The 10741-nt window shown below is 42.7% G+C and overlaps 2 protein-coding genes across 2 annotated transcripts; both read left to right on the top strand.

Annotated features, from left to right (window-relative positions):
• LOC101554152 (olfactory receptor 7A17-like) lies at positions 1 to 948 on the top strand. Its single transcript, XM_004614981.2, has one exon. The coding sequence runs from the start codon at positions 1 to 3 to the stop codon at positions 946 to 948; it is 948 nt and encodes a 315-aa protein (XP_004615038.1).
• An 8071-nt stretch (positions 949 to 9019) lies between these two features.
• On the top strand, positions 9020 to 9937 carry LOC101553888 (olfactory receptor 7A10-like). Its single transcript, XM_004614980.1, has one exon. It carries the CDS (start codon positions 9020 to 9022, stop codon positions 9935 to 9937), a length of 918 nt encoding a protein of 305 aa, XP_004615037.1.
• Positions 9938 to 10741: the final 804 nt, after the last annotated feature.

The raw sequence follows: 10741 nt of genomic DNA, 5'->3' as shown, positions 1-10741 counted from the left end.
ATGGATGCCGAGAACCTTACAGGAATCACAGAAATTATCCTTCTAGGATTTTCTGAGGATCCAGAGCTGCAGCCCCTCATCTTTGTGCTTTTTCTGTCCATGTACCTGATTACCGTGCTGGGGAACCTGCTCATCATCCTGGCCGTCAGCTCAGACCCCCACCTCCACACGCCCATGTACTTCTTCTTGTCCAACCTGTCCTTCGTGGACATCTGCTTCACTTCCACCATCATCCCCAAGATGCTGGTGAACATCCAGACACAAAGCAAAGCCATCACCTATGAGGGCTGCCTCACCCAGATGTACTTTTTCATCCTGTTTGTTGTGATGGACATTTGTCTTCTAGCTGTGATGGCCTATGACCGCTTTGTGGCCATCTGCCACCCCCTGCACTACACGGTCATCATGAACCCCCGGGTCTGTGGGCTGCTGCTTCTGCTGTGCTGGTGTGTTAGCGTTCTGGATTCTGTGGTGGAGAGTTTGGCCGTGCTGTGGCTGTCCTTCTGCACAGATGTGGAGATCCCCCACTTTTTCTGTGAATTAAATCAGATGATCCACCTTGCCTGCTCAGACACCTTCGTCAGTGATGTGGTCACATATGCGGCAGCATTGCTGCTGGCCGGAGGTGCCTTCATTGGGATCATTTATTCCTACACTAAGATCGTTTCCTCCATCCGGCGAATCTCCTCAGCTCAGGGAAAGTATAAAGCCTTTTCCACCTGTGCATCCCACCTCTCCGTGGTCTGCTTATTCTACGGTACAGCCCTAAGTGTGTACATGAGCTCTGCCGTGACCGGGAACTCCCAGTCGAGTGCCATCGCCTCGGTGATGTACACAGTGGTCACCCCCATGCTGAACCCCTTCATCTACAGTCTCCGGAACAAAGACATCAAAAGGGCTCTGAAGAATCTTATTGGGAGGAAAACAACGATAGGACATGATTTTTAGGAATGAAGCTGGTTCCGTTATTTAAAACACTTCTTGACAACCATCAAGTGTGATATTTTTGATCCCTATGCAATGAGACTTGCGTCTTATATTTCTTGCTATCATTGTTCATAATTTTATTTGACCTTCTATTCTTTGATTTCTTTAGTACGAAAGTCTTTTAAACAGGTCTATACCTATCCCCTCTAATGTATTCTCATATGAACCTAAAATATTTGGAATTTCCTATGTTCTTGTGACTTATGTAGAAGTCTTGGAATGGTTTTTTTTTTAGTTGAATATCATGAGTTTTTTTAATTTTTTCATTAAATTATAAGTTAAATTAACTTTATTCTTTGACTTAAGGTTTACATATTTAAAAGTATCAATTATATTAGTATGTGTATTATTTTACATACATGTATGTATATAAAAACAAATATATTCTTTTAATTGAATCACCACAAGATACACAGTTACAGAGTTGTTTTTGATTGGGTTTCAGTCATATAATGTTTGATCAGCCATCCCTGTACCAGTGGACATTTTCCATCTCCTATGTCTCCAGTTTCATCCTGCCTCTCTTCCCTGACCTACCTCTATGGCCGCATTTTTCTTCTTTCTCTCTGGCTCTCTCCATTTTCTTTTAGGCATTATAGTTTGCAATTAAGACACTGAAAGGTTATCATCTTTGTTCCTTAACCCACTCTCTGCACTCACTTCTTATCCAAGTGATCATATCCAACTACCTTTGCCATAGTGGCCCCTTCTCTCTCGTAGTTGCCCTCCCCCTTAACCACTGCTTGTAACAAGCTGACTTTGGAATACTTTATCCTCAGGGAAGGATCTTAGGCATTGTAAGTGTGGATGATTATCGCCATTTTCCTGTTGATATTGATGTGGTAACATTGGTCAAGACATACAGCATTCACACATTTGTAAACTCATTTTGCCTCAATAAATTAATAAGTCAAAAAACAATTCTTTATTTCCAAGAAAAAACAATTTATTCTTAATGTACATTGATTCTACTATGTTTTTTTTTGTAATTTTATTGAATTACTGTGAGTGTGTTAGAAGCTTTCATGTTTGGGTTACAATCACACAAGATCAAACACCCATCCCTCCACCAGTGCACACTCCCCACCACCAATATCCACAATATACTACCACTTTCCCATCCTCCCTCTGCCTCCATGGCAGACAATATTCCCCATACTTTCTCTCTACTTTTGGCATTATGGCTTGTAACACAGACACTGAGAGGTCATCATGTTTGGTCCATTATCTACTTCAGCACTCATCTCCCATCCTGACTGATTCCTCCAGCCTTCATTTTCTTAATGATCCCTTCTCTATTCCGTCTGCCTTCTCCCTTCCGCTCATGAACCCATCTGATAAAGGATTAATACCCAGGATATACAAGACACTAGTAGAATTGTATATGATTCTACTATCTTAATTTGAAGGTGTGAGTCTTGACAAAAAAAAAAACTGTATAGAAGTTGCTTCAATTTCCCTTTGATGGGCAACATTTACCCTGACTCATTGAACTTCCTGGTGTGTAGACATCATATGTCAAGGTCAGAGAGTCACATTCTCCTGTGTCAGTCTGGTCTGTCTTCAGAATGTTGAGGAGTGTCACTGGAAAGTGATGAGCAAGGCATGTTTCCAGAGTGCCATGTGTATAGAAACTTGATTATACATATTTTATTAATAGCGTCAGATGAATCTTACATATAATAAAGTAGAACTTTGAATTACATTCTGTGTAACTAGGAAACTCTTTTGTTAATCTACTCATTAAAGTATGAAGGGGGCGAAGAGACAGTAGAATTAAGTCTACGTGTCTTACTTCCCACTATTCCTGGTTTCTATCCCCAACACTGTATATCCCCAACCCTGAACACCACCAGGAGTCACTCCTGAGCACAGAGCCAGGAATTGCCATGAGAACAGGCAAGTGTGGCCCCAAAGTTCCAACATAAAATAAATCACTGTATCACTGTATAACTGTCATCCCGTTGATCACTGATTTACTCAAGAGGGCACCAGTACCATCTCCATTCATCCTAGCCCTGAGATTTTAGCAGCCTCTCTTTACCCGTTCTTCATAGCAGTGCTGCATTGGAGGATCTTTAAGGAGAAGGGAAATGAGTCCCATCGTTGCTACTGTATTTGGCATATCGAATACACCATGGAGAGCATGCCAGGCTCTACTGTGTGGGCAGGATGCTCTCGGTACCTTGCCTGGTTCTCTGAGAGGGAGAACTAGGCTGTAAGAGGTCACTTCCGGGAGCTTTGTTTTAGTCTCTGGATCTTGGCCGTTGATGGGATTTCACGGCATTGGGGACAGTTTGTGAGTGTGGCTGCCAAGGTACTGGAAAATGGGGGATGTGGGTGGAGGAGCCCCATCCCGTTCCAAGCAGGCTTGGAGATCTCAGCCCCGGGTTCAACACACCTGGGTTTGTCTGCCCGTTCCTTCATGCAGGAGGCTCCTCCGAACATGTGGTGAGGGGCCTTGAGCATGGCTGTGGCTGGGTTCCAGAGGTCTTTGGATGTTGGGGCTCCACTCGGGGCGAGGAGGGAAGTTCAATAAATAAATACATAAATAAAATTAATAAATGAACATGGAAGATGGGTGACCACATAAAAGAATTTGTTTACTGGGGTGAAGTATAGGCTTCCCTAATTATATTATTTTATTGGGGTGAAGTATAAGGTTCCATATTTATAATATTTAATTGAATTTTCTCCCCCCTGAAAACTTCCAATTCTTGCCTACAAGTGTGAGGCTTGCGTTGATCACAAAAAAGTATCTTCCCCTTTTCTGCATTTTTTTTTCAGAGAAGGAGGGTGAACTGGACACACTATATGCAAAATTGATACTCCTTTTTAGAGATTGGAAATGGAAAACCCCCTGATTCAAGGTTAAATTGCTAGGGAGTCTGACAAATCTTGGGTTTAGCATCACAATATGTTCACAGACACCCTGGACAAGGGATAAACATTTCCTCCCAGTCATTTCCAGGAACACCTGGTTGCCACTCAGGGGGTTCCTTTTTATAATTATGGCTTGTGCCCAACCCAGTTCAATCCCTTGCTTCACATATGGTACCCCTGAACACAGAGCAGGCGTAAACATAAGCACACACAGCAAAGCCATCACCAACGAGGGCTGCCTCACCCAGATTTTTTTTTAATTCTTTGGAGTTTTGGACTATTTGCTTCTGACCGTGGTAGCCTACTTCCTTTGCCACGGTCATTTGCAGTTCCGACAATGTTGTGACAAAGGGCTTTTAGCTTGCATTGCTACCTGAAGACTTCACCTCACCGTTACTCTCCAGATGAGCCCAGATGTCACAGCAATGCAACAGAAGGGCAGAGTTTGAAACTAGAGAGCATTTACCCACCATCACTGAAAACCCATATAGCCAGAACCATGACAGATCACTTTTACCTGATGATCCCAGGAATTAATTCAGGTCTGTTTCTGAAAGCCACTAGAAAGCTAAGTAAGCCATGAAGGGGGCATGGCTTACTTAGCTTACTTAGGGGTAAATAACCAAATGACTGGAGAGAAAATATAGGAGGGAATGAGGCTTAAATATTCTTATAGTAGAAGGGGAGCAGAAGAGCAAGGGGCCCTTGCAGCTGCTGAGAGTGTAGGGATGTTGTGATCTTTGAAGCATCTTTTAAAGCAGCATCTTATTTTGAGGAAGGGCATGTTTGACATGCTTCCCGGTAGATGAGGAAGATATGGATTGAGAAATGCTCGGTGGTATCCGTGTGCCACAGAAGCACATGAAGCCAACAAGTAAAACGGGAGTCCCAACTGGGAAATTAGCTTTACTGTCAGACCGTCTCGTTTTGTGCAACGGACACATTGTGGGATGTTAGATGTGGACTTCCGGTCTGACAGACTCCAGATCCTCAGAATGTAGAGTATTTCATACAGCGAAGCCACCAAATTAAAAACAAATTCTAGGGCCGGAGCGATAGCACAGCAGGTAGGGCGTTTGCCTTGCACGCAGCTGACCTGGGTTCGATCCCCGGTATCCCATATGGTCCCCCAAGCACTGCCAGGAGCAATTCCTGAGTGCAAAGCCAGGAGTAACCCCTGAGCATCGCTGGGTGTGACCCAAAAAGCAAAAAAACAACAACAACAAAAAAAAAACAAATTCTATCCTCTCAAAAAATAATGAGGTATTTAACAATCAGGTGGCTGGTTTCCTTTTTAATTTTATTGTTATTTGTTTTGTTTGAGGTCTCATACCTAAGTGACACTCAAGGGTTACTTCTGGTTCTGCACTCAGTCCTGGCAGTGCTCAGGGGATCATGTGGGGTACCGTGGATAGAACCAGGGTCACTGTGGATAAGGCAAGCACCTGGTGTTCCTCTCTGATTTCCCCACCCCCACAAAAACATCTCTGTTTGTTGAGATATATTTTGGGGGGTGCTGCACGCAGGTCTGCTCAGGGCTTATTCTTGATTCTGTGCTCAGGGATTAATCCTGGCAGGCGAAGGGGACCATAAGTGGTGCCAGAGATTACTTCAGGGTCTGCTGCACACAAGGAAAGTGCCCTATAAATTGTACTGTTGCTTATGTGTTTAATTATTTAAAAATCTTCTTTTGGGCTGGAGTGATAGTATAGAGGGGAGGGCATTTGCCTTGAACGTGACTGACCCAGGTTCGATCCCCCACATCCCATATGGTTCCTCTAGTACTGCCAGGAGTAATTCCTGAGTGCAGAGCCAGGAGTAACCCTTGAGTATCGTTGGGTGTGACCCAAAAAGCAATAAATAAATTGTTAAAAATATTCTCTTTTAAATTGAATTGCTGTGAATTACCAAGTGACAAGAATATTTATTTATTTATTTTAAGTATATAAGTAAATTTTTTTTTTTTATTGAATCACCATGTGGAAAGTTACAAAGCTTTCAGGCTTAAGTCTCAGTTACATAATGCTCGAACACCCATCCCTTCACCAGTGCACATATTCCACCACCAAGAACCACAGTGAAGCATCCTTCATCCATCAGCCATCGACTACAAGAGGACTACCACAGACACCACCAGCTCCTGATGGTGTCCTGAGCTAGAGTCCTGAGCTAGAACTTGAGCTTGCCTTGTTTCAGAGAAAACTCTGGAAAAGAGCATAGTTGATGAGGAAGACGATAAAACCCAGAGTTCCTCGATTCTAACCAGGAACATTGGGGACACAGAATCTTGAGGAAATCTTTCCTTTGGTCCTGACTGGTGTCCACAGGGAAATCATCATGTGCATGGGAGATTGGAATTTCATGAGGGAAATGCATCTAATGAGCAGACCATTAGATAGTTGCATCTATCTAATAACTATCTGTAACTATCTCCTCTGCTAAGTCCCTTAGGTGTGCAATCTGGGGATAATCGTCAAACCTGGTCGAGCCTTTTAGCTCAGGGACTGGTGTTTCATTGCTTCTGGCAGAAGATCGAGACAGAGAGCTTGAGTCACTATTATTCCATCCTAGAGGAATTGGCACTTCCACTGTAGATTATTGACTCAGAGGTCTCAATCAGGTGAGTGCGGTCATGTAGGAGATAGTCCAGGAAAGGATCAGAGCCATCAGGAGCCAAAGGCAAGCTCAAGTTCTAGCTCAGGAGCCAGTGGTGTCTGTGGTGGTCCTCTTGTAGTCAATGGCTGATGGATGAAGGATGCTTTATCGAGAGGTGGGTATTAGAGGCAGCAACTCCGGGGTGATTGTTGATGAGGTGAGAGAAGCCCAATGAGAGGCCAGAAAGAACAAATTCCTCCAGGTTATTTACAGAACTTACCAAAAGAGATCTGAAGTGAAAGTTAGAAAACAAGGGGTTCCATGAATCTTTAGGGAAAAGCAGGAATTTCCTTAGAATGCTTAAGATGGGGGCATAATTTTCAGTGGTTTGTATTCCTGCAAAACCTCCCATATTCCAAAAAGGCATGTGATAATTTGGTGCCAGTGTTTTTTCTTTTCTTTTCTTTTTTTCAAATATACTTTTTAATGGATCACCATGAGATACAGTTATAGATTCACAAACTTTCTTCAATATGTTTCAGTCATACAATGATCAAGTACCCATCCCTCCACCAGTGCCCTTTCTCCACCACCAATGTTCCCAGTATTCTTCCCACCACCCCCACTAAAGACTAGTCACATGAAAATAAGGTCCAATTTGTTGAAAGGGATTTGTGAAGGAGATGTGGTTTGCTAGAGTTTCATTGCCTGTGTAGTTAAATGCATTTATGCATTTTTTTTGCTTTCTTTACTACAACTTTTCTACGTATTTGTCCTTGTATTTTTATGGGGTTGGGTTTCCATGATTTTGGCCATACTTGGCAGTGTTCAGGGCTTACACCTGCCTAAGTGCTCAGGGATCACTCTAGGTCATGTTTGGGGGACCATATGCGGTGCCAGGGATCGAATCCAGGTCAGCCAAGTGCAAGGCAAGTGTCCTGCCTGCTGGACTATTTCTCTGGCCCCAGAGATTGTGGTTTATTTTTCTTTTTGGGTCACACCCGGTGAGGCTCACTCAGGGTTACTTCTGTAGTGCTCAGGGGACCATATGGGATGCCAAGGATCGAATCCAGATTAGTCAAGTGCAAGGCAAACGTCCTACCCACTGTGCCATTGCTCTGGCCCGAGGTTGTGGTTTTATTCTAGTTTTAGATGACATGTCTTTAAGCAAGGATGGAAGCTTTGTGCCACTATACTAATTTGCAGCACTATATTAATTGTTCCACACAGTTGTGGGTAGAACACAATTCAGCCAGAAGTGTTAGTGCCATCTTGGGTCACTGTCATTGGCTGTAAAGTGACAGAGTGAGATACTATCCACTGATTATACAGGTGGTGTTTGACTTCCTCCTGGTTTATTTCATTTAGTATTCATTGAAATGTTCATTTTAATGTCAAATTTAATGAATGTGATATTTGCAGTAGATATAGTTGTGCATATCTCTTTTTGGGGAAAAAGGGGGGACACACCCAGCAATGCTCAGGGATTACTCCTTGCTCTCCACCCAGGTCTCCTGGTGGTGCTCAGGAGGCCATACGTGGTGCTGGAGATTGTACCCAAGTCTGCCGTGTTCAAGGCAACTGCTATTCAATCTGCCCTACTATTCAATCACTCCAGCCCTAGTGCCTCTCTTTTTGAATAAGTATAACATATAAAAGTGTCCATGAAGGGGGGCTTCAGCGATACATTCCAAGATTCAACTCCTTCAGTAATAAAATCAAATTTGAAAAATGAAGAAATTAAATTATGTCAAATAAAAGGTTTTTTAAAATTTGAATCTATTTAATGTATACTAGTTTCAATTATCTTTATGTCACCTCTTTCCACCTGAGGAATTATGTCTTAAAATTTCCATTCATTCTGTAGTCTGGACTGTGAGATCCATAATTTTTCAGTTCCTTGAACTCAATGTCTAGACAGTGAACAAAACATACTTTTTGTCTGCTGGTGGGCCACACTTCGCAGTACTCAGGGCTTATTCCTGCTCTGTACTCAAGGATTGGTTCTGGTTAGGGATCAGGAAGCACAAACCTGGGTTGACCGTGTGGAAGGCAAGCAAGCACCCAACAGACTGTACTATCATTCCAGCCCTGAAACAATTTTTTTTTTTTGCTTTTTGGGTCACACCTAGTGTTGTACAGGGGTTACTCCTGGCTTTGCACTCAGGAATTACTTCTGGCAGTGCTCAGGGGACCCTATGGGATGCTGGGAATCAAACCCGGTGGGCCTCGTGCAAGGCAAAAGCCCTACCCTCTGTGCTATCGCTCCAACCCGCCCTGATACAATTTTGACCCTCAATACACATTCCCTGAAGTGTGGAATATTTTCAGCAAGGCAGTAAAATGCATGATCATATGAGCTAAATGCTGAGTGGACCACCTCCCAAATCCCCATCAATAAGAAAGAATATCACGGAGAAAATAGCTAATCATCAATGATCAAAACAAATTACTTTATGCAGATCATGAACTGTGAAAGTTCCAGTGGTATGGGAGGGCAGATGTGTGAACATTAGTTACCTTGTGTTGCTCTTTCCTGCCAGTCCCTTTCAATATGGAACAAGAGAACTCTACGGGAGTTTCATATTTTCTTCTTCTGGGATTCTCAGAGAAACCAGAACTGCAGCCCCTCATCTTTGTGCTCTTCCTGTCCATGTACCTGATCACCGTGCTGGGGAACCTGCTCATCATCCTGGCCGTCAGCTCAGATGCCCACCTCCACACGCCCATGTACTTCTTCCTGTCCAACCTGTCCTTCGTGGACATCTGCTTCACCTCCACCACCGTCCCCAAGATGCTGGTGAACATCCAGACGCACAGCAAAGCCATCACCTACAAAGGCTGCATGTCCCAGTTGTATTTTTCTATATTCTTTTCAGGACTGGACGATTTTCTTCTGACCGTGATGGCTTATGACCGTTACGTGGCCATCTGCCACCCCCTGCACTACCCGGTCATCATGAACCCCCAGCTGTGCGGGCTGCTGGTTCTGGTGTGCGGGAGCATTAGTGTTCTGAATTCAACGTTATTAAGTTTAATGGTTTTGCGTCTGCCCTTCTGTACGAACTTGGAAGTACCCAACTTTTTCTGTGAGCTCAAAGAAATGGTTCAACTGGCCTGTTCCAGAACTTTTACTGTTAACTTAGTTTTGTATTTTGTATCTTTGTTTCTGGCCGGGGGACCCCTGGCTGGGATCTTTTATTCTTACTTTAAGATTGTCTCCTCCATACAGGGAATCTCCTCAGCTCAGGGGAAGAATAAGGCATTTTCCACCTGCACTTCTCACCTCTCTGTGGTCTCCTTGTTTTATGGCTCAGCCATAGGGGTGTACCTGAGCTCTGCAGGTACCCACAGCTCACAGTCAAGTGCCATCGCCTCGGTGATGTACACAGTGGTCACCCCCATGCTGAACCCCTTCATCTACAGTCTCAGGAACAAAGACATCAAGGGGGCTCTGAAAGCATTCTTTTAGAGAAAAAAAGTCACAAGTGGCCAACTGTCTGGAGAGATGGAATTTAAAAAAAAAATTATTTAAACTGATTATTCAAACTACAATAGAATATTGACACATCTGAATATTGTTTTTATATTTGTATGTATGTTTGTTTTGTAATTATTGATCCATGCTGATATTATTTTTTAAAAACTTTTTATTGAATCACAGTGAGATACACAGTTACAAGTTTCTTCATGATTGGGTTTCAGCCATATACTGTTCCAACATCCATCCCTTCACCAGTGTACATTTCTCACCACCAGTGTTTCCAATTACCCTCCCATTCTCCCTCCCACTGCCTCTATGACAAGCAATTCTCTGTCTCTGTCTCTGTTTCTCTCCTTCTGGGCATTATGGCTTGCAATACACATACTCAAAGGCTATCAGGTATATACCTTTACCTACTTTCAGCACTCAGTTCCATCCAAAGTGATTTTTGTATGGAGATTTCTTGATTTCAAAGATATCAGAGAACAAGAAGCAGAGATGGTGATATTTTCTCAGTATGTATGAACATTTGCTACTTTAATTGATTTCATGAGTTCTGGATTTTTTATTTCAGCTACTTTGCATGATTTATGTAATTTTCATTCATTAATCGAATTTGCTAATTAAGCAAATGAAAAATTAACAATTAGTTAATGAAAAGGTAATTGCACAACTACTATGTGTAATGTATACTAATTGCACAGTTGTGCCATTAACTTTATCATCTTGAAAGTCAATATTTTCTTTTTTTATTTTATTGAATCACCGTGAGATAGTTACAAGATTTTATGT

Source organism: Sorex araneus, chromosome 2 (assembly GCF_027595985.1).
Source record: "Sorex araneus isolate mSorAra2 chromosome 2, mSorAra2.pri, whole genome shotgun sequence".
NCBI classification, from domain to species: domain Eukaryota; kingdom Metazoa; phylum Chordata; class Mammalia; order Eulipotyphla; family Soricidae; genus Sorex; species Sorex araneus.
This window is presented reverse-complemented; position numbering and strand designations above follow the sequence as displayed.

Bases quoted from the DNA above. Each gene is read 5' to 3' on its own strand.
- LOC101554152 (XM_004614981.2), top strand. From the start codon at position 1: ATGGATGCCGAGAACCTTACAGGAATCACAGAAATTATCCTTCTAGGA.
- LOC101553888 (XM_004614980.1), top strand. From the start codon at position 9,020: ATGGAACAAGAGAACTCTACGGGAGTTTCATATTTTCTTCTTCTGGGA.